General features: G+C 42.9%; 1 protein-coding gene and 1 long non-coding RNA gene across 3 annotated transcripts in view; one reads left to right on the top strand and one right to left on the bottom strand.

Annotated features, from left to right (window-relative positions):
• LOC112252238 (A disintegrin and metalloproteinase with thrombospondin motifs 20-like) overlaps window positions 1-24,853 on the bottom strand; it is a 144,499-nt gene that overhangs the window by 23,826 nt on the left and 95,820 nt on the right. For both annotated transcript variants that reach the window (XM_024423301.2, XM_042323074.1), the window contains 10 exons: window positions 23,340-23,466; window positions 23,044-23,254; window positions 22,622-22,786; window positions 21,688-21,858; window positions 19,297-19,524; window positions 18,346-18,510; window positions 16,808-17,071; window positions 16,317-16,478; window positions 15,682-15,858; window positions 2,289-2,456 (listed from right to left, as the gene is read on the bottom strand). In XM_024423301.2, the coding sequence (XP_024279069.1) occupies window positions 2,289-2,456; window positions 15,682-15,858; window positions 16,317-16,478; window positions 16,808-17,071; window positions 18,346-18,510; window positions 19,297-19,524; window positions 21,688-21,858; window positions 22,622-22,786; window positions 23,044-23,254; window positions 23,340-23,466 (1,838 nt within the window). The remainder of the gene's footprint in view (window positions 1-2,288; window positions 2,457-15,681; window positions 15,859-16,316; window positions 16,479-16,807; window positions 17,072-18,345; window positions 18,511-19,296; window positions 19,525-21,687; window positions 21,859-22,621; window positions 22,787-23,043; window positions 23,255-23,339; window positions 23,467-24,853) is intronic.
• On the top strand, window positions 4,078-10,683 carry LOC112252239. Its single transcript, XR_002953819.2, has 3 exons — window positions 4,078-4,494; window positions 5,506-5,577; window positions 6,252-10,683. It is a non-coding gene; the product is annotated as an uncharacterized LOC112252239 (long non-coding RNA).

Genomic DNA, 24,853 nt, shown 5'->3' with positions numbered 1-24,853 from the left:
CTCTTTGCTCTCCATGTTGTGTCCAACAGAAACATTACTTAAATACTGTACATCTTCAGGGGGCCTGATAGAGTGAGAGAATTACAGCATTACCTCCCAAAATAATTTTCTTCGGGCATTGTCATGGTTGTGTATTTTCCCACCCAAGCAGACACAGGGACGGCTCTCAAGGAACTACACTGGACTTTGTGCAAACTGGAAACCGCATATCCTGAGGCTGCATTTATTGTAGCTGGGGCCTTTAATAAAGGAAATCTGAGGAAAACGCTATTGAAGTTCTATCAACACATCTCCTATGCTACTCGCACATCGAGCCCTCTTGACCATTGATTGCTACTCTCCGATGGGAACGCAGTAGACAGGGTGAAAAGCTTCAAGTTCCTCAGCTTGCACATCAATGACAAACTGAAATGGTCCATTCAAACAGACACGGTGGTGAAGAACAAGCCACAATTCCTCTTCAACCTCAGGAGGCTGAAGAAATTTGTCTTGGCCCCTCACAAACTTCTACAGATGCACCATAGAGAGCATGCTGTCGGGCTGTATCACTGCCTGGTATGACAATTGCAATGTCCACAACTGCAAGGCTCTCCAGGGGGTGGTGCAGTCAGCCCAATGCATCACCGGGGGCACACTGCCCGCCTGTCAGGACATCTACAGCACCTGGTGTCACAGGAAGGCCTGTTCACCCTGCTACCATCTAGAAGGCGGAGACAGTAAAGGCGCATCAAAGCTGGGACCGAGAGACTGATAAACAGCTTCTATCTCCAGGCCATCAGACTGTTAAACAGTCACCACTTACAGACAGACAACTACTCCTTCCTCTGCTCTGGACAACTTGTCAGAACATGACAAAGCTCCCTCCACCTCCATCTCCTTTACTCTCTGGTGGCCTTGTGATACATTTGGGCTCATGGATTTCCTGTCTCCTAGCACTGCTAAAGGACTAAATCAAATCAAACTTTAACTGCACTTTAAATAAAGTTTGATTTGATTTAGTCATTTTCTTTCATTTAGATTTTTGGTTGAAATGGAGATGTAAATCCAACATATTCCTTATTAACTTGAAGACTAAATTTGACATCAACCAAAGCGTGAAACACTAGTCTTATATGTATTGTCTATGTTTAGTTGAACCCTGGTTTGAATTGAAACAATAGCTGACGATGACTTCGCAAATGTTATATAGGCCTAAATAGTATCATTGATGAAATAGGATTTATAGAGAGAGTATGGCTACATTTCATTTGCTCTGTAAAACCTACCCTTTGTAATGATCCTCTTAGCTACAGTGAATCTATTTAGTTAAGAGATCTCTCAATAATCATTGTCACAATAGCACACTGGCAGTAGTCAGTGACAAATATTAAAGCTGGGCTGGACTTCATTAAATGGGATGGGAGACCAAATGGGTCGCTGTAGATACATCAGCTCTCCAGTAGGAGGTGCTGCCCAGTCTATTGTTTTTCTTCTGATAGTGGATATAACGTTGAAGATCTGACGTTATTTAAAGGTACAAATTCAACATATTTATACAAGGTTTGTCTATGTTGAATATGTGTTACCATGATGATATCATTCTGTGGTTGAAATTTGACTCTCAAAACAAAAACATTGACGACTTTTTGCAAATCCAATGTATTTTTCATATAGATTCCACGTTACAAACAGTTGACAAATTACATTGAAACATTGATTCAACAAGTTTGTGCCCAGTGGGATCTGTCTGTCTGTAGAAAGTAGGTACCTTCTTGCATTTGTGATTTTTTAGAAGTGTCAGTTGCATGTTAAAACCTTTGTCCAGCATGCTGCATTGGTGCAGGAAAATGCACCCAAAAGGCACTGGGCAACTAGCCACTGCTGTTTTGAAAAGAGTGCAAGAAATGTAAAGGAACTAGCATGATAACTAGTCAAGCCCAGGAGAGAGAGCGAATGCACAGCACAAGCTTCATTGGATTCCCATAACATTTCCTCTCACAAGTATACAAGTATGGTGCATTGCATAAACAGTTATGTAAATGTAGCCTGTGGTGTTTAACTCACATCGGAAGGACGTTTGGTACAAGAGTATATAAACTGCTCAGTGATTGGACAGGTGCTCAGTGTGTACAGTACTTTATATGTTCTACTATCTGGGGACACTGGGAAGCCCTTGACTGTGTTTGCGTTGGCGTCCCAGCGGCTAGAGGTGACTGTTAGCATTAGAGAGGGGCGGGTGGTGTGGTCCCTCCAAGGGGCCTGGGGGTATTTGGAGAGTGTGTGGGGACGGGGTGGTGAATGACACATACCTTGCGCCACCTGTTGGCCTTCCAGCTGGGGCATCCCTGGGCTCGGCAGGCCTTCTGTGCCCGGGGACGTGACAGATGACTGCAGTGCTCTTCCTCTATTTGGGTTTGGTTTTGGTAAACACAGGTTATCTCCCGCTGCTTGGTCCCCCGGCCACAGCTCACAGAACACTAGAGAGACAGAACAGGGGGATAAAACAAAATGGAGACAGTGAGTGCAGAGATTCTAGTGAATCTCTTTTCCAACAACACTTTTTGAAACCATGCTTATACCCGCTGCTCAAGTTCTGCGAAAGTACAACATGTCAATCAGTTTAGAACTTTATATGAATGAAGAGAGACAAAGTACTTAACCATCCAATGTCCTGTTTTGTGTAGCGCATTGAGAGCCTGCTTGTAATGATTTGATGGTTAATGGTTTCAATGGTCACGGTTAGCCCACTACTTAGCTTACTCCTGAGGAGGTTCCCTCTCTAACACATGAAAGAATAGTGAGCCAAATTAAATTGTCTAAAAGAGTATAAACACCACAAGAATCAATGAAAATGTACTAGAAAAGACATTATAAAATGTATAAAAGTATCCAACACGGTGCTTTGCTCAATATAGCGTCTTCAGTGTATGAGTTGAGATGAACACACATGATATGTTATTGCATCTCATGGCCAAGTGAACAAGCTATAAACCACTTTTGGATAAACTAATCATAACATGGATATCTGTAAAGCATCCAGTGAACACCCAGGTTTGAATGCACTCCCCTGTTTAACGTGTACATCCTGTACATGGCACAAACTAGAGAGAGACACACACACACAAGCCCAGGAGAGAGAAAACTCACAAAGCTAAAAGACCTGGATGCATACATATGGCTAGACAATCATATGGTTTCAATAAGCTGTACAATGCTTCAGGAAAGCTACAGAGAAAACAAGAACACAACAAATAAAAAGCAGAGAGATCCTGATGAGTCTTCAGAAAGCCCTATGCCTGAGACGAAGGTCGGTCAATGGACAAAAATATTCTAGACTCTTCCGTCTTTATGAGTACAAACAGCAGTTAGAGAACCAGCAATTTCTGCTGTACTCTCAGTGAGCGAGTGAGCCCCATTACACAAAGCCACTCTAAAATGGGGTATTGGAATAAAGTACAACAAGACGTGGAGAACTCTTGTTTTGTCTTAGCATATTTTCCAGCCCAGATAATAAACATAATATTGTATTGTCCCTTAATTATGATCTCAGAATGTTGCATAACATCAAAATGGTAAACTTGTGGTGGCCATAGATAGTACACTCTATTGGACTTACTGTGCTGTGATGGAATTATTTAAGGAAGATTTATTTTAGACATACTGTATTGAATTCTAACAAAAGCTGGTCCCTTTTTAGGTTTGGACAACAGGAGCTGTGGGCATAGGATGTGAAGTTCCACTAATGGAGGAGAAGCATTCAAGCAATCAGAGAGACACGTTTGTGCAACACTTGGTGAGTTCACTCTGCCAGAGTACCCATTTGAACCATTTAGACAGAGGCACCTCCTGCTATCTTCTCTTCTTTACTGTGGTGAGGGCAGTGCTTGAGTTGGCACTGTACAGTATATTATACACATTGTAATTACAAAGGCATTTTAAACACAGGGCTCAGCCCAGCTGACTAGGAGACATCAAAGCTGCCCTGCGTTGACTGACTGATCCTAAACATGGCAGTTTCTTATACCCGCAGCACGCTCACTCAAAAATGATAACACTGCTCCCTCCACTTCAGACAGGAACGGAGACAGGCAGACATGTACAGTAGGGGCGATAGAGGGGGTGTTAGCCCCTCCTTACTGCTGTCATTGAAGAAGAAAAAATAGGAAAATAAAAAAGAGCAGGAGGAAGAAAGGAAACCACAGCCATACAGGCAGTGCTACTCAGCTGAACTGTATCTGCTGCCTGTTTAACAGTGGGGAGAAGACATTATTAGTCGGCGTGCTCCTCCCTCTCCACAGCCAGGCAGCCTTATCTGTCAGCCATTAGTTAATCAAGGCTGGTAACGTAGAAGTAAAGCAGAAAACCGGCACAGCGCATGGGGCCAAAGAACAACCTCTGAGAGCTGAGCTGAGCAGTGCAGGAGGAGGGCAAGGCCCTGGGAACCGACCAACCCCTCCACTCTAAACTCTACTACCAGGCTAGGCTGCTGCCTCACTCTACTCAACACTGGATCAGGTAAGTCAACTCTCCTCTTACTAAGCTTCAACTGCTCAATTGCCTTTACCATGAATAGCTGCTGGTCTGCTAACTAACATACTGAGGGCAAAAGATAGTGATTTTCATTTGGAGAATTTAGTAAATGAGTAAATAAATAAATAAATAAATATGACTAATGAAGGGTTACAAGGCTGGTAATGCATGTTACTACAGTAAATACTACAGTGTGGGGATCTCTAACAATATAAATGGGGGGGGGGAAGACTCAAGGTCACATTCACTGAAACTGTATATGGGGATTACAAACACTTAGCCACTTAAATGTATCCATTTACTGTACTGTAAGTCACACTGGATAAAAGTATCTTCTAAGTTGCATATACATGTATTATTACTATTAAAACTTTGTTGAAAAATAAAAAATAATATATAAGCCGCATGAAAAATGACTTTCTCTCGAGACAGATGTGCTCTCCCAAGTTGTAACAGCAATTCATTTCACATGATTAGGTGGGTTAATTCTAGTATCAGCCAGTGAATTTCATCGAGAAATAACATGGATTACTTTAGAAGACGGAATGAAATCGTTGCCTGAAAGCCACCCCAGTAACACGGTTTTGTTTAACAAAGTTTTTCAATCAGAACGGGAGATGTATTACAGTACACAGACAGAGATAAGACATGTTTGGCCGGTTACTGCATTGTGCTAACAGCTAAGCAGCTTGTGCCTTTTCTTCTTCTTTCCACTGTATTCCTGCTTTGCTAGTGTTTCAGGGTTCTGGAACAGTTCACTTCATTTATTGCCAAACCAAATCCAGCTAATTCATGTTTATTCTCTGTGCTATTAAGACCATACTATAAAACAGCTTGTTGTACTTGTAGGTAAATAGACATGGAGCTGGATTTTTTTATTTCAATGATCGCAAAGATTGATACTTAAATGGACTTTGGTAGACTATACTGAAATGTGAGATGCATCAAGAATATTGACAGGTTATGTATTTTTTCTATTTCCACGCTATTCATAAGAGCGTGTCTTTGTCTAGGCATGGCAGGCTGCAATTATATGATGACATCCGCCCATTCCATCACAGAGGACAGGTAAGCTAATGGACACATGGAAGCGTTTAAGCAAAGAGAGACCACGCTATTTGGTAACTTTTGAGACCTTGGAATGACCTGTAGTTCAGCCAATGCGACTACGCCACAACATATGCAACTTGAACAGAAAGAACACAGAAATCCCTGTAGAACAACTCACTTTCAATTGATAGTTCACTTGGAATGTTTGTCAGATGTTTTCAAACCTTAAAAGGCACTGTCTAATTTCTTTAGTAGCGACGTTTCTGGAGCAAGAACAAACTCACGATTGTGTGAAGGTTGTCCAGAATATTACACTCTGTACTAGCAAACTGATACTCAAATACTATGTATAGAAATTGTCAACAGCTTCAAAAAAAGATGATCGAAGTCATATTGAAGATAATCTAGGTTTATGATCCTCCTAACAACTCAATATGTTCTCATTTTCCAAGGACCAAGTGATATTAGTGAACAAGATACACTGATAGATTGTATTACAGCTTATTCCTCTGATGTTGTTCCACTGATATTATTTCAGTTCATTACACTGATTATTACACTGATGTTATTACACCTTTATCAGTGTCAATGAGGGGGAAAAAAATGTAAGAAGATGTTTGCAGAGCTCAGAGAGTGAGGGAGGCTAAGACATATGGCCAGAGAGCTATCACAGGATGCTTTTTCTGTTCAAGGTCCTGTTTTGCAAGGAAGTTTCAAAGACAGAAGTCAAAACAACACATGCTGTCGACGTGGGAAAAGCTGGTAAGAGCAGAACACCGTGGGGCGGAGGAATGTCAGAGTCATAGATCGTTCATCCTCAAGGCCAAAATAGCCACACACAGGCCTGATCATCTCCATGCATGGGAAGAAACATTAAGCAACACCTCATACTAGCACTAATACAGTCCAGTCTAACCCTGGCCAACGTGGTCCAAATCTGGCATCCAGACATCAGTGGTCAAAGAGATATCATTAGACAATTACTACACGAGTAAGTAGGCTGTATTAACTGAAATGAATTGGTATTAACTCGCAAATAGGATTTCCTCACAAAAGAGTTGGCACAAACCAATGTCATAAGTATATTTAGATACCGAAGGTAAAAAATAGGGACATTTCTTATTGGCGTCACCATGGAGTTTATTGTAAGGGTAATGACGATTGAAAAGGATATTGCAAAGTCTAAATAAATATTGGTCTGTGTTAATTAACAAAGTTGACAAAATGTTCACTACAAGAGCTTAAGGCTGCTTGTGATGGAAAATGAAAGCAGTCGACTAAACTCAACTGTGTAGTTGGTGCCAAACTGTGCCTCTGCCATGGCTAGAAACTCAAATAAACAATCCTAAAAGGGCATATTAAGTTTCCCCAACACTATTCTCTTTTTAAGTCAACACCACTCAGAAAAGATGAACTGAGCAAACCATAAGTCAACTTTCGGGAATGACAAAAACAACCAGTTTTTCTACCTGTCCAAACATTCAGCTGGAACCAAGATCCATTTCCATGTCCCACTCCAGAAAAACTCCATTGGTGCTTCATTGAGTACAATGCTTTTGTCTCATAAAGCTTTGCCAGACCAGGAAAGTGAACCTGATTTCGGACAGCAGAACTAAAAAGACGGAACAATGCATGAGATTCTAAAGTGACCTTTGGCCCAGGATTTCCAAGAGCTTCCAAGAGTCCCTATTCCTGGCAAATTCCATCTTCTTCTTACTCAACACCACTTCACTGTTAAGCTGTCAAGACCCAAACTCTAGTGTCATTTATCCTAGTGACGAGTTCACAACCAAAGCCAAAGACATAGTGTTCTTTTAAAATAAATAAATAAAATCAAATGTTATTTGCCACATGCTTCGTAAACAACAAGTGTAGACTAACAGTGAAATGCTTACCTACGGGCCCTTCCCATCAACGCAGAGAAAAATGATAGAAAAAAATGATAACACAAGGAATAAATACACAACGAGTAACGATAACTTGGCTATATATATGGGGTACAGCTAATGTTTGTCTTACAGCATTGTTCATCCTGGGTTCCCATAACAGAATTGCATCGTAAGACACCAACGACCTTGACCTTGGCCAACCAAAAAGCTACAGTACAGATATCAAAGAGACACAAGAAAATGTTGCCCAAAATATTGTATGATGGGACGATCACATTGTTGTTAGATTGTTTGTAATTTAGAGGTGGTTGATCTTCAACACCTGCCCGTGTGTGTCTCATTAACACATTCCTCCAATTTGAACCCTCTGTTTACACCTCTGTCTTTTTATGGGGCTGTTATGGGGGTGAAATTGTTGTGTGTTGCTGGTGTGTTTCACAAGCCTGATATGCTATCTACCTTTGATTTCACACCCACTATACCACTCTTTGAAGATGTGCAACAATGTACAATCTGCAGCTGGGCTCAGTGGATTCCAAAAATGGTGTTAAGCCTTGAGAATAACTCTGTCCTTAACAGTAGAAGGAAAACAAGTTAGGTAATAGCATTGACTACAAAGTCAAAGGCAACTATAATTCCTTGGCTTCTAGCACATCAGATATAATATTTGCCCACCAACGACTGCTTCATGTAGCCACACTGTATATTTTCAGATCCTAGACGGGTGTCAAACATACAGCCCATGGGCCGGTTCCCTGGGTGGTTTGAGTATATACTATATTTTTTAATAGGACTATATCATTATTCTGTCATTATTCTGAGTGGCGCGGCGGTTTAAGGCCCTGCATTGCAGTGCTAGAGGCGTCACTACAGACCCAGGTTCGATCCGTGATCCGGAGTCTCCAGACCTCATTGACAAAATTAGTTTGTGCTTGAAATTTACTCTGGCGGATCTGACGCTGGAGGATGATATAAGAGGACTGAACATTGCGTGATGTAAATGGCGGTGTCGTTTAATCACAAAAGGATGGGAGGGAGACGTTGGGGCTGAATATGTAACATCGATGAGTACTGTAGGCTCAGACATTGACTTGCTGGAATGTCTTCACCATCTGTGAACCAGCGGCCATAAAGCTCTGAGAGACAGATGCACAAGTAGAAACAGACCTGCCAGCCAGGTAGCCAATGTGGAACGTGCAGTACAGGACCCACATCAGTAAAGGTAGAGCCTGGAAGTCTTCATATAAAGAGTAATACACTGTCTACTGCACTGCTAACTGACGCCACACAAGAAAGCAGCGGTGTAGGGTGTCTTGGTAAGATGTGAAGTAAAAAGTAATAAGCTCTACTTTCTAGGGAGATATCGTATTTTGAGTGGGTTACCACGTTCTTCTAGGGCAACCTCAAACACTTTTCCCACTGAACCAAGTTTGGGGAGAAAAAAAATGTAGACAAATATGAAGAGTTTGTACAGTCCGACTACCAAGGTACATCAACATGACAGCCACCAACAGGCCCCAACATGAATAATCTCCAGTAGAGACGAGGTGAGAGGAACATGCATTGAAGTCCCATTTCAGAGAGGATTCACCCCATAAGCTTTAGAGACCTTTCTCTCAGATGCGTTGCAATGCCAGTTGAGGACCTGTTCCCGATCATTGGACGAGCCAGGGAAAGCCTAGTTTAAACGCTTCCAGATCTCTACTTATTTTATCCCCCTGCATCCATCCCCAGCTGTAGCACCAGTGAAACAAAAATCTGCCTAAACTAGTCTCTCAATCTTTTCCCCACTCTCTCTCCACTTGCTCTGCTCTGTATCCAGTTTCTTTGTGGTCGCGAGTCAACTCCTGCCATTTTATGTCATCATCCTCCGTCACTGAGACTGCATTAGTGGCTATGTCTAAATGAGGCTTTAATGTACAGGACTAGGCCACATAGAGCCAAATATATATCAAACTTTGAAGTTTGACATCAACCGTGCTTGATCGCAGATGTCTATATAGGCAGGAGGGTTCACTGGTTTAGATGAAAGACTCTCCATCGCTGACACTTAATATTTATGTTCCATATGTACTACATAAATATCTTGTATAGTTCTCTCTCAGCCAAACGTTAAGAAATGTGTGTGTTTTGTTGGGCAATCTGGGATAAAAACAAATCAATCTTTGTATACAAGCCGTGTCTTTTCTCTGTCATTTGTTTCTATTGAGGCAAGGCAGCATTATTTCATTGCTCTCTAAATTGCAAGAAATAAATCTTGGACACATCAATGTTGATGGAGAGCATACTAATATTACAGTTGTTTTTTAATCAAATCCTGGGACAAAAACAAATGACTTTGATTTAAAACAGACAGGAAATGTAATAATGAAAAAAATGAGACTTATTTTGATATATGTTTTGTCTGTCCTCCATGTTTTCCAACTGTTTGGCCTTTCGATACAGACTTTGTTGCTGCTGTCAAAGCTATACTTCTGTCCAAAGATGTTGATGCCTCAGATAACATCTTGAAGCAGAATCTGGTTTGGTGCCTCCAAAGCCTTAACCCTCCGAACATGCCCAATCCTACAAGTATACTGACCAATACAACTCATCAATTGCATAATTTGGTTTGGCTTAATGAATAAACCACCACTAACAGGGACCAAATGTAACATTAGCATCCTGCTCTGGTTTCCAACCTATGACAAGAACCATGCTTGAAGAACTGAGACTGAGGGAACCTCCAAGTCTCCAAGTCCTAGCTAGTCCAGTTGATCAGTGCTACACCGGCATATGGGCTGGATCAGAAAACACAAACTCAATGATGTTACTACCATCTGACCCCAGGGTGACAGGTTTAGGGAATTTGCCTCAGGCCAAAGTCAAAAATGTTTATGTTGTTGTCATTTTAAACAAATATGTTTATGTTGTTGTCATTTTAACAAATGTCTTTCGTTCAGGGTCACGTCAACAAAGATCGCTCTCATTGGGACTCCCCCACTAACTGCAGGAAATTGTGTTTATAAGCAACAAATAGGCATAAATTACTAAAATGTTGGAGTGTTCAATTCATCACATTATTGTTGGTTAGTTCTGCTTCACCCCAAAAAGGGTTGCAGCTGTTTTTAAAGCAATCAACATTACTTAATGATGTTACCATTGTTGCTATTTCTATTTTGTGTGGAACTACTACTGCTCCCAAACTGTGTTTGAATAACAAAATCTGTGCAATAAATTTCAATTATTTTCTGTCTTTGGTGAGTTATTCTCTTTGGAATCAGTTAATGCTTATATTGCTTGATTGTTCTATTGGACAAACCCTGACTGAAGAATGCCACAAGATACCCTAATCATCTCACCAGGTAAGTCCATGACCAGGTAAGTCCAAGATTCAACCCATATAACTGCTACTTGAGAAAGCAAATCACTTTATGAAACATGCCAACATACAGTACAATGCATTAGGAAAGTATTCAGACCCCTTGACGTTTTGCACATTTTGTTACATTACAGCCTTATTCTAAAATCGATTTAAAAAAAATCTTCATCAATCTACACACAATACCCCATAATGACAAAGCGAAAACAGGTTTTTAGAAATTTTAGCAAATTTATTAAAGAAACAGAAATACCTTATTTACATAAGTATTCACTGACTAGGTATCCCCCTTTCCTTTCCTTTCCTATTCAGACCCTTTGCTATGAGACTCGAAATTGAGCTCAGGTGCATTTGTTTACATTGATCATCTTTGAGATGTTTCTACAACTTGATTGGAGTCCACCTGTGTTAAATTCAATTCATTGGACATGATTTGGGAAAAGCACACACCTTTCTATATAAGGTCCCACAGCAAAAACCAAGCCATGAAGTTGAAGGAATTGTCGGTAGAGCTCCGAGACAGGATTGTTTTGAGGCACAGATCTGGGGAAGAGTACCAAAACATTTCTGCATCATTGAAGGTCCCCAAAAACACAGTGGCTTCCATCATTCTTAAATGGAATACGCTTGGAACCACCAAGACTTTTCCTAGAGCTGGTCACCCGGCCAAACTGAGCAACCAGGGGAGAAGGGCCTTGGTCAGGGAGGTGGCCAAGAAAACGATGGTCACTCTGACAGAGCTCCAGAGTTCCTCTGTGGAGATGGGAGAACCTTCCAGAAGGACAACCATCTCTGCAGCACTCCACCAATCAGGCCTTTATGGTAGAGTGGCCAGATGGAAGCCACTCCTTAGTAAAAGTCACATGACAGCCTGCTTGTAGTTTGCCAAAAGTCACCTAAAGGACTCTCAGACCATGAGAAACAAGATTGTCTGGTCTGATGAAACCAAGATTGAACTCTTTGGCCAAGCGTAATTTATGTCGGAAACCTGGCACCATCCCTACAGTGAAGCCGGGGATGTTTTTCAGCGGCAGGGACTGGGAGACTAGTCAGGATCGAGGGAAAGATGAATGGAGCAAAGTAAAGAGAGATCCTTGATGAAAACCTGCTCCAGAGCACTCAGGACCTCAGACTGGGGCGAAGGTTCACCTTCCAACAGGACAACAACCCTAAGCACACAGCCAAACGCAGGAGTGGCTTCAGGACAAGTCTCTGAATGTCCTTGAGTGGCCCAGCCAGAGCTTGAACCAGACTTGAACCTGATCGAACATCTCTGGAGAGACCTGAAAATAGCTGTGCAGCGACGCTCCCCATCCAACCTGACAGAGCTTGAGAGGATCTGCAGAGAAGAATGGGAGAAACTCCCCAAATACAGGTGTGACAAGCTTGTTGCTTCAACAAAGTACTGAGTAAAGGGTCTGAAGACTTATTTAAATGTTATATTTCAGTTTTTTATTTTTGGTATTGGCTCTGCTTATTTTACTTGTCCTGTTGAAATGATCGCCTCTATTTGAAAGCATGATATAATACAACAGAAAAGAGGCAAAAATGAATTCATCAACAGTATTGCATGAACATAATTATTTTTTTTTGATTTGGGACCTCTTAAAATATAACAAACTTGCCAACATTGATTAATTTCCAATTATTCTTGTAATAAAACTCAATACTCTGTTGGTTTACAGCCAAAGGCATTACGGAGATAGCCCTATTACTACAATTGTAAACAGATATATGTGCCAGCCTGTGCCAAAATTGGAGTATGTTTTCTCTTGAGTGTTTGCAAAATGAAATGATAAAAAAACATCATAACAATATGAAGAAAGCCTGCAGTCTGTTTTACATTATATTTTGTGTGGTTTTAATTTATGCTGTTTATGCTATTTTATAAAGCACACTTTTATGCTATTCTAAAAAACTCAGATAGCTGGCTTTAGATTAGCTGGATAGAGACATGAGGAGGAACTGCAAAGGTATATATTTTTCTGTATACACAAATATTTTAGGTATCATATATTGTGTAACAAATGCTATAGGGATATAATTCAACCGAAACAGTTATCTTGAAGTTTGTGTCTGAAGTTTGTTTGACCTGTGTACAACTTTTGGGCGACGGTTCAGCATTTAGGATGTGGGCCTTTATATCTCAATAACTTTTGCTCAGTGTAGTATATATTTTAGACAGTATTTGGTATAAACCCCAAAAAATACAGAGCACATATGATGCTATTTCCTGTACTGTGATGAGCATAAAAGTAAATGCTTAACAATATGACTTTGAAGTTATGGGGCAAATGTCATTGCCAAAGAATACAACACTTTCCAAGTATTACAGCATGATGCCACATTGAAAAACAACACACATTTCACAACCTTTGTTTCTTTAATATTTTTTACAGTGGGAAAAGATATTTCAACATGTTTATGTATTTTTGAATGTGAACTAAATAAATAGAAAAAGATAAACAAACATTTGAACAAAAAAACTAAGCAATGCACTGAGCACCTTGGGTAAAAAAAAGTTGGAGACACGAAGAGCGACTGGGCTGGCGAGGCTAAGGAGGAGTCTTGGATGAAGTGAATGTCTTGGGACAGACAGAGACAAAGGAATGTGGAGGAGGAAGAAGACGAGAGAGAGAGCCCAGAGTGGACCTCACAGGAGAGCTTACGGTCAACACAAACAAAGAGCCATTTTGGTAACACTTCACCTGAACTATGTGTCAGGAAGACTGCACCTTGATGTCTCACATGTCATGACACTTTGGGAAACCATGTTTCACGTACTAGTGTTTTTCATGCTGTCGAAGGGTATAATATAATATATATGTTGACTGGCTGGCTATCCATCAAGCAAGTAGTTAGTAATGAAAGGTTTTGAAATGTATGGAGCAGTTATGGGATGGCAGGTCAGGTTGATGACAGCATTACGAAGGTTATGACAGATAGTTCAACCCAAGGGTTACATGTATCTAAATGGAAACAAATACAACATTAAAGCTGCAACAATGAATAAACTATTGTAAACAAATAAATAGCTTTTATATGAAAAAATCCTTCAGAAATGTAGAAACTCGCCCAAGAAAAAAGTGAAACAGCAACAAATGACTACAGTATCATAAAAGAGAGGTATTTGTGTGCTTCAGATTAGCGGATGCCAATTCAGTTGGTTTTATCTTCTGAGCAGACTTTCAGATGAAAAGCACATTGGAAGTAAATCTACTGTGAAATGGTAGAGCTTTAAAAACTGGATTGCATAGTTTGACATTTGTACACCATATTAGACGGATTTATCTTGATATACGGCATGTAACATACGCTTTACAAATACATCAGGTATGACCCGTGAATAAGTTCAATAATACAACTTTATAGTGCCTCTTGTACTTAGCAGATTGACTGTTATGTCAATCTGTTAAGAGCACCTACAGCCAATTTATCAGAGGCAAAGACAAAAGGGCTCTAATTCGCTGGCTTCTGAAAAAATGGCAGACTGGTGTTTCTATAGAAACCCCACTGTAAACATCATTTTGATGTAAACGTCTCCTGTACTATAGTGCAGTTTTACAGTAGAGACAAAGGGCCCACCATACAAGACAAATATTGAAATCACTTGTGCCACTATGACCAACTAACACACTAACGACAAGACAGAAAAATGACAACACATGTACTAGTGAGGGTGAGAGTATATTGTGAGGTTGAGTGTTTTGCCGAACAGTGATCCCTGTACAATGTTCAATTCTGTGATACCAGAAGTGTAGAAGGCCTGGCTTTTGTAGCTTCTACTGTACATGACTTTCTGTGCCCGATAATTTCCTTGCATAGGCATTATAGCTTTTTTCCTACAGTAACTGTATGTGTCTAAGCATTTCAAATTGAACCCTAAAATACAGTGTTATATCTAGACTATCTATAGTATTCTATAGTTACTGTTTTTTTTTATTATTTTGTACTTATAATTCATTGTCAGTTATTTAAAACTTTAGAAGCACACCTTGTTACATGAGGAGATGGTAGAACTGTGAAAAGATCTAGAATATAACATTCTAAGAGGGATGGCACCATTTTGAAAACTGCATTTAACGTTTCATTTATGAGTCTTAAAAAATATATTTTCATAATTTTAAAAATAGTAAAACTGTCGCTTTGAAAGTACGTTGCTCTGTACAAACTGTCATTATTCATGAGATGCAAGAGATTCAACCAAAAGCACCAGTAAAATATTAAATATCATATTCAGTTATGAAACCTAGCCACTAAAAATAAAATCATACTGTACAAAGATACATACACAAAATACAGTAACAGTAATTTGTTGCTGTTTGATAAAGGTAACTCTTATACACAAATATACACTTGTGTACTTTCGGTTACAGGGTGAGACAGAAATCAGAAAAAACGTTTACTTCACGCTTCACATATGAAATAAATATATTTTGAGTTACTCACTGGCCTCTACAAATATATGGCATTGTTGGACAACATTGTCCTTCTAATTTATAGTTTTCATTTGGAGCCTAAGTTCCAAGATGGGAACCATGTGTTTCTGACAATTCCCAATGTGGAGCAGCATTCTGTGTGTGCTCTTTTCCCCTTGTTTCTAATCAGCACCATGCCACTCCATGGCCCAGTGTGGGTGGGCTGGGGCTATCCTAACCTAGCGCTGACACTAGTGCTCCATTGACGCTCCTACAGATAGGCTAAAACAGTTAGCTAGCCGCTAGCCTCTAGCTGCTAGTGGATGGGCCAGAAGTACACTCCCTGTAATTTAAGCACACCCCCATGTCTACTCACGGCTCATGGTGACACGCCCCAGTGAAGGAGGAAGTTAAGGAGGAGGAGAAGTTATGGGAAGAGGAAGTACTATCGTACCGGCTTCCATGGTCGGCGGTGCCAGGATGTGCTGCCTGGGCACAGGTGCAGGCTGCACTGCTCCATGTCAGGAGGCTTATCCAGGACGTCACAGTTGTGGTCGTTGAGTCTCTGTCCGTTGGGCTGCTGGCACACCACCTGGCGCGTCCTCCTGCCTCCGCCACACGTCTGGGTGCACTGAGAGTGGAAAAGAGAAGAGGGTGGCAACTTAGTATTTAGCAAGACGTTTGAGTTAAAGGCAGGCTGCTTGGTACAATATCTCAATAGTTCTTCTTTCAGTGCGGGAGTAGATGAACAAGAGGTGCAGAGGAAAGGAAGCCACTTTAGACTATTGACACATGCCCAGGAGTCTGAAATGGGTATCTGTATTTTAGTAGTGGACCATATTGTTGTAGCTTTAACAGAGGCAGATCTGTTTAAGAATGTACATAGTCCCTGTAGTGCCTGTGTACTCACCTCTCGGGAGAGGCTATACAGACACGCCTGGTGCCCAAATTGATGACGTATGTCGCACAGCGAGAGTCGAGTGGAGGCGAACGGATTCGGTTCAGGCAGTCGTCTCAACTCGTCTCTCAGATGCGCAACATACGTCATCAATTTGAGCACCAGGCGTGTCTGTATAGCCTCTCCCTCACCTCTCCCCAGATGCCGTAGTTCCACAGAGGGCAGGGTCCTGAGTCGCAGCTCTTGGACTCTGCAGGTTTGACCCTCTGGTCACAATGGCTGGTGCTGCGACCCTCCGCATCCTGACACACTACCACCCTCCTCTGGAAGCCCCCTGCACACGTACTGGAGCACTACGGAGGGACACAGAGTGTGTTACAGAGGGAAACACACACACAACTCTGTACACAGCCTGTATACTACCTTACCAGCTGCAATCTAGTCATATCCTTACTATCTGTCTGAGTGAATACAGTGAGAGATCACTTTGTGAGGAACAGCAGATATGCAGTCAGACAATTAGGTGAGGGAGAGAGCTGTGCATGGAGATGGTATCATAGTCCCAGAAGTTTTTCTTGACCATGTGGAACATCATGACCCCCCCGACCCCCGGCCATATTGCCTACAACTAGGGGTCACTCAGGTGAGTGTACAATCTCTGGTCCCATGGTTCTGTACATACTCCTCCCCAGGGTCCCGTCCTCCACTGGTTGTCTGCCGAGGGGACGTTCCAACTGCCATGGCCCGGGTGGCTGGCGGGGTTGTGGGGGCTGTAGGGCTGGTCATTGGGCCTCTGTCGGTACTCGGAGGGGCAAGGGGTGGCCGTACACTCGTGCTCTGTGCTGGGCCTCTCGTCCTGGTCGCAGAATGACTCATCCACCTGGTGGTGGTAGTTACTGCATTCCACCTGCCTGGTGGCCTGGCCCACACCACACGTCACTGAACACTGGGGAAAGAATAGACACAAGGTCATATCACTGAACACTGGGGAAACAATAGACACAAGGTCATATCACTGAACACTGGGGAAACAATAGACACAAGGTCATATCACTGAACACTGGGGAAACAATAGACACAAGGTCATATCACTGAACACTGGGGAAACAATAGACACAAGGTCATATCACTGAACACTGGGGAAACAATAGACACAAGGTCATATCACTGAACACTGGGGAAACAATAGACACAAGGTCATATCACTGAACACTGGGGAAACAATAGACACAAGGCCATATCACTGAACACTGGGGAAACAATAGACACAAGGCCATATCACTGAACACTGGGGAAACAATAGACACAAGGTCATATCACTGACCACTGGGGAAACAATAGACACAAGGCCATATCACTGAACACTGGGGAAACAATAGACACAAGGCCATTTCACTGACCACTGGGGAAACAATAGACACAAGGCCATTTCACTGAACACTGGGGAAACAATAGACACAAGGTCATATCACTGAACACTGGGGAGACAATAGACACAAGGCCATATCACTGAACACTGGGGAAACAATAGACACAAGGCCATATCACTGAACACTGGGGAAACAATAGACACAAGGTCATATCACTGACCACTGGGGAAACAATAGACACAAGGCCATATCACTGAACACTGGGGAAACAATAGACACAAGGCCATTTCACTGACCACTGGGGAAACAATAGACACAAGGCCATTTCACTGAACACTGGGGAAACAATAGACACAAGGTCATATCACTGAACACTGGGGAGACAATAGACACAAGGTCATATCACTGAACACTGGGGAGACAATAGACACAAGGTCATATCACTGAACACTGGGGAAACAATAAACACAAGGTCATATCACTGAACACTGGGAAAACAATAGACACAAGGTCATATCACTGAACACTGGGGAAACAATAGACACAAGGTCATATCACTGAACACTGGGGAAACAATAGACACAAGGTCATATCACTGAACACTGGGGAAACAATAGACACAAGGTCATATCACTGAACACTGGGGAAACAATAGACACAAGGCCATATCACTGAACACTGGGGAAACAATAGACACAAGGTCATATCACTGAACACTGGGCAGAGAGCATAGCAAAAAAACTTGAATAAGGTATGCATTATTTTAGTAGTAAAGGCATAATAGCTACTCATACATATTTATACTTATAAAAGTAATGGGGTTTAAAAAATGACAACAACTGTAACATACAGGAGACCATTCCCGGGAGCTCCACTGGCCACACGAGCTGAAGCAGGCTGACGATTCTGGGGGCCGGGGCAGATGGGCACAGTAGGACTCGTCTGCCACTCCACCCTGGGCGTCCCGACAGCTGACATAACGGGCACGCTTCCCTTTCCCACAGGAGACAGAGCACTGAGACAGACACACAGAGGAACCCACAAACATTCAAGATTAGAGTTACAATGTGTCACACTTACACACTTTACATGAACTCTTACTGGCTGATGTGTTTCATTGAAGATGTGTGCATGACAAGTCTATTTTCAATGAACTGATAAAGGTTACATTTTAAGCCACCAGCTCAGACACTCTGTGACAAATGCATTAAAATGAATCATTTGTACTCTCTGTCTCTATATGTTCTAACCAGACTCCTCCATGAGGTTTTCACCTGGTGATATTCTAGCTGCACCCGGGCAAACTCAACAGGAGGACAGAGTAAACTTTACCAAGGGGTGAATACCTACTGAGATCTGAAGACACCATCTGAAATACACATGTAAATATCACAATCATATCAATTACACCAAATTGCCCATGACTTTACACGAGAGAATGGCAGTATCGCTCCTGAGTGGAATGTATGTGTGTTTTTTCAGAGGGACCACACTTGCGCTAGCCTCCTCTTTGACATGCGAGCTCACAGCCTCTCTGACAGACATACAGACAAACTGAGATTCATGTTTGAAACCAAAGCCTCATGTTTAGACAGAGATCTGTTTTTTCATTTGCACTGGGCGACAATGCAAAACACCAGGGTGAGGGAGTGTGTGTGTGTGAGGCTGAGCAGTGCTGCATTCTACAGACCAGTGAATCAGATATGTACAGTCAGAGGGGTAGTAATGGCGAGGCAGAGAGAGCTACTGTACGTGAGTGTTCATAAGCCTATTAGTGCGTGTGCGTGGTTGCAGTGCTCACTGTGGTCCAGGAGCCATATCTCCACTGTGTGAGGAGCTGACCAGAGGTGTCAGGGCGGACGGTGCTGTGTTGAGGAGAGGCCCAGGGACACGGTGCCATCTCACAGTCCTGGCTGTCCCTGGGTCTGGATGCTGCGTTACACTTCCTGCCATCTACTGTGTCTCCATACAACCCTGACACACACCTCACAGCCCGCATCTGGTAACCATGGCCACACGTCACTGCACACTGCAACAACACACACAGGAGAGACACACACAGGGTCAGATGATGGCCTGAGGCTCCAAAAGGATTGACAGTAAAACCTTGGCAGATCAGTGTTCTACTTCAAGGAAGGATGCAATTTTAACTCAGCTCACATAGTCTAGCCCAGCCAAGCGCAGTCTAACTTAATGTAGTTGAACCCTACTACTTCCCAGACACCCACCCTCTCCCCCAGATCTCTGCTAACGGAGCGACAGGTAGCCTGGAGGGGCGGCAGGTAGCCTGGTGGGGCGGCAGGTAGCCTAGTGGGGCGGCAGGTAGCCTAGTGGGGCGGCAGGTAGCCTAGTGGGGCGGCAGGTAGCCTAGAGGGGCGGCAGGAAAGCCTAGTGGGGCGGCAGGAAAGCCTAGTGGGGCGGCAGGAAAGCCTAGTGGGGCGGCAGGTAGCCGGTGGGGTGGCAGGTTGCCCGGTGGGGCGGCAGGTAGCCCGGTGGGGCGGCAGGTAGCCCGGTGGGGCGGCAGGTAGCCCGGTGGGGCGGCAGGTAGCCCAGTGGGGCGGCAGATAGCCTAGTGGTTCAGAGCATTGGGCCTGTAACTGAAAGGTTGCTGGTACAAATCCTGAGCCGACTAGGTGAAACATCTGTTGATGTGCCCTTGAGCAAGGCACTTAAACCCTCATTTCTCCTTTACATCGTTCTGGATAAGAACATCTGCTAAATGAATGTATGTGTCTTTATTATGAATCCCCACGGCAGCAGCTACTCATTCTGGGGTCCGGAAAAATGAAGGCAGTTATAAAAAATATAATTCATTCACAACAGATTTTACAACACATTAAGTGGTGTGCCCTCAGGCCCCAACTCTACTACCACATATCTACATGTGTACGTGTGTGTATAGTGCGTATGTTATCATGTGTTTGTATGCATGTGTCTGTGCCTATGTTTGTGTTGCTTCACAGTCCCCGCTGTTCAATAAGGTGTATGTGTATCCGTTTTTTAAATCTAATTTTACTGCTTGCATGAGTTACTTGATGTGTAATAGAGTCCATGTAGTCATGGCTCTATTTAGTACTGTGTGCCTCCCATAGTCTGTTCTGTACTGTGAAGAGACCTCTTGTGGCATGTCTTGTGGGGTATACATGTGTGCCAGTCGTTCAAACAGAAAGCTCGGTGCATTCAACATGTCAATGCCTCAATCTCTCCTCCATTTTGAGCCAGGAGAGATTGACGTGCATATTATTAATATTAGCTCTCTGTGTACATTCAAGGGCCAGCCGTGCTGCCCTGTTCTGAGCCAATTGTAATGCACACACATTTGGTGGAGGAAGTGCTGCAGGATTTGGGCAGTAGATTGTGATTACACAGGAATGAACAGCCATATATACTGTATACTAGCTCTGTCAATGGAACTACAGTGCCTTGCGAAAGTATTCGGCCCCCTTGAACTTTGCGACCTTTGGCCACATTTCAGGCTTCACACATAAAGATATATATATTTAGCAGCCCAATTTTTCAGTTTTTGATTTGTTAAAAAAGTTTGTAATATCCAATAAATGTCGTTCCACTTCATGATTGTGTCCCACTTGTTGTTGATTCTTCACAAAAACATACAGTTTTATATCTTTATGTTTGAAGCCTGAAATGTGGCAAAAGGTCTCAAAGTTCAAGGGGGCCGAATACTTTCGCAAGGCACTGTATCATGTTGAGTCAATGAATGGTCAAAGACATTCATTCATCCATTCATTCCTGCCATACTGGCTTGTGCACACCAGACAAGGTGCGTGTATATAGGCTGAGGAAGTATTGGACTAGCAGACTTACAGGGTCTGTGTGTGTACGGCTCCGTCTAAGGCAGTGGGGGGACCTGATAGTGTGGTGAGTTGTGGAGTGGTGTGCTCTGACTTGAGATGTCATTTCCTCCCCTAGCGCTCTCACTCTGCCCTCATTTCCTGTCGGAGTAAATCTGACCCCACACACAGATACACACCACAGATACACACTGGGAAGGATGGGGATGTATGTGCAGAGCACACATGCAGCCAGACACATAAATAACACACACTACAATGTTACACACTTAAACATTCATTCCTGCACATTCATTCCTATTCAATCACAAAGATTCAACCACAGGAGAACCTGAATCTGTCAGACACAGGCACGTGCAGATCCATCCATCTGGACTCACCGGCCCCCAGACTCCGACCTGCCAAGAGGCACAATCTGGCAGCTCACAGCTCCCCACGGCTAGAGGCTTGGTGTTGGGGTCACAGAAGTGTTCACTCAGATTCTCCTCTCCTACCCCCACACTACAGGATACCTGCCTGTGCCTCATCCCCTTCCCACACGTCACCAAGCACTGGGAGGGGACAGAAGGAGAGATAGGGTCAGGGTGAGGGAGGAAGACTAATAAAGTATATGTGTTATGAAGGGTGTGTGTGGGGGGAGGAGCATTGTGTGATTGTGTGTGTAAAATGTTATCCTCAAAGTGTGTGTGCATGTTAGAGCAAATGTGATGCGTTTACATCAATACACATATACTTCATAAAGTGTGTATATTTATGTGTGTTTATAGAAGCGTTTATTGATGTGAATGTAACAGTGTGTGAATTTGTGTCATGTGTGTGCATGTGTGTGTTTGCACTGTGTGTGTGTGTGTCCTGTTGTGTGTATGTGTGTGCTTTATTATGTGTTTACATCAATACACATATACTTTATAAAGTGTGTATATTTATGTGTGTTTTATTATGTGTGTACATTAATACGCATATACTTTATAAAGTGTGTATATTTATGTGTGTTTTATTATGTGTGTACATTAATACGCATATACTTTATAAAGTGTGTATATTTATGTGTGTTTTATTATGTGTGTACATTAATACGCATATACTTTATAAAGTGTGTATATTTATGTGTGTTTTATTATGTGTGTACATTAATACACATATACTTCATAAAGTGTGTATATTTATGTGTGTTTATAGAAGTGTTTATTGATGTGAATGTAACAGTGTGAATTTGTGTCATGTGTGTGCATGTGTGTGTTTGCACTGTGTGTGTGTAGTTGAGTGTGTGTACTGTGTGTGTGCGTGTTTGTGTGTGTGAAGTGTGACCCATACCTCACTCCAGTCATTGGCTGACCAGTCAGGGCAGGCCTGGTCATTGCAGCTCTCCGCGACCATCCTCTGGTAGTCACTGCACTCCCTGTCCACCAGTCTCCTCCCCAGATTGTTCATACAGTAAGAGTCCCTGGTACGAGCCCCACGACCACACGTCTTAGAACACTGAATGATGCACACAACACTCAGCATTAGATTCACCATTCAACATGTACTGCACAAAAGCCTAACAAAAACACTGCACCAAATATGTACAAAATACTCTCTACTACTACTTCTATGTCCACTTATAATAACACCTGTCATGCATGAGAAGACTAAATTTAAAAAATGGGCTGCTTTTCAAGACAATGTGCAATAGCATCACATCATGAAAACAGGTATTGTAATGATGTGTGTCTTTGACTATAGTTTCTACTGACCTGGGACCAGGCGCTGTACTGCCAGCTCTTGAGCAGACAGTCCCCGTGGCAGGCCTCCCTGGCCTGGGGTTTAGGTAGGTCAGAACAGGCCCTCCCTTCCACCCTCTCACTCTGCCTCTTCAGCAAGCTGTACCTCATACACTGCACGTCCATGGTCCGGTAACCAGGGCCACACTTAGCAGAACACTCACTCCTCCCTGCTACATTCCACCTGCAAACAGGCTATATGGGTTAGTGTCTGTTTAACATATATATATAGTGACAGTGTGTGTGTGTTAAGTTGTGTGTGTATCTACCTGAGTTCACAGTCAGTGTTACATGGCTCAGTGGCAGCGTTGGGACGGGGTAGATGCTCACACCGCTGGTCAGAAACCCCCAGGTGGTCACTCTTCCTCACACATACTGCCCTGCACCGTCGTTCACCTACACGGACACACAAACACACACACAAACACACACGCACACATGCAAGATTTGAATGTTTGAATTAGATCCGATCTGGCTAGGTTCGACTGCCAAAGTTCACATTTCCCCCTCCTTTAAATTGTTTAATTAACTCTCTGCGATTGGGTCCCAGTCCAAATGGGATTAGGGGTTCTGGGATGAAACTGCTTCAACTGGATCCTGCTAATGATGCTGAGTGCTGCGAGACACAGGAAGTCTCAGCCCCTGGTCCTAGGAGAAACTTCCGGGAGAGATTTTGTGTGCTCAGAACAGGGGAGAACAACTGCCCCCTCTCATTGGCAGGTTGACTTTTAGTCTGAGTCTTGTCCTGGTGGTAGAACTGATCGATTTGCCCTTAGATACTCCAGCTGCAAAGTCAAAATTGGCTATAATGTAAAACTCCATGAACCAGAAAATAGCTTTTTGGTCTTAATTTAAGGTTAGGGTTAGGTTTCAAATCAAATTGTATTACTTTGTGGCTGTGCCAGCTAGTGACCACACTACAGAGCTGCCTCCAGAACAAGATTCATGAAGAGAAACGCTAACCTGCCTCTCATAGAAGCCGTAGAAGTTCAAAGCCGACCATGGTACTGCAGGTATTGTTTGCAGAAAACAGGATCCCCATTATAATGAATGAAAAAATGGCAATCTTTGCGGTCAGTCTTCGTGTAAACCCCCCCATTTGGAGTCGGTTAAGATGGCGTCTCATAAGACATAACTTGTGCAGTTTGAACTACTCCAGGAAGTAACGTTGCAGGCTAGCTCAGTGCTGCCCCCTCTCATTGAGAGGAAGTGTTCCTACGCACTCCTGACACTGTTCCTAGGCCGTCATTGAAAATAAGAATTTGTTCTTTAACTGACTTGCCTAGTTAATTAAAGGTAAAATGTAAATGGTGTCATGTGATTGATGGCTTTGTCCATTCTAATAAACATTCATTGGCTCAGTAAGGTTAGAGGGCAGGCTCAGGGCTAAGGGGAGGAAGGTGTACTGGGATGTGATCAACCAGGTCAGAGCAGAGGGGCTTACAGGAGAGGAGGTAGGTTGATTTATAGGAGAGGTGGGTTGGTACTCAGTACTCATGCTGTGTGGGGGTCAAAATAGCATTGGGGGCTGAAGCCTGAAACCTATGGGTAACAGGGTCCTTACCCTGACACTTGGGTAACTGGGTGGATGACCATGACCTGACACATGGGTAACTGGGTGGATGACTATGACTTTACCCTCCTGACACATGGGTAACTGGGTGGACGACTATGACTTTACCCTGATACATGGGTAACTGGGTGGACGACTATGACTTTACCCTGACACATGGGTAACTGGGTGGATGACTATGACTTTACCCTCCTGACACATGGGTAACTG

Source organism: Oncorhynchus tshawytscha, linkage group LG06 (genome assembly GCF_018296145.1).
Source record: "Oncorhynchus tshawytscha isolate Ot180627B linkage group LG06, Otsh_v2.0, whole genome shotgun sequence".
NCBI lineage: Eukaryota > Metazoa > Chordata > Actinopteri > Salmoniformes > Salmonidae > Oncorhynchus > Oncorhynchus tshawytscha.
The sequence above is the reverse complement of the archived record's forward strand: the minus strand, read 5'-3'. Positions and strand labels throughout refer to the sequence as shown.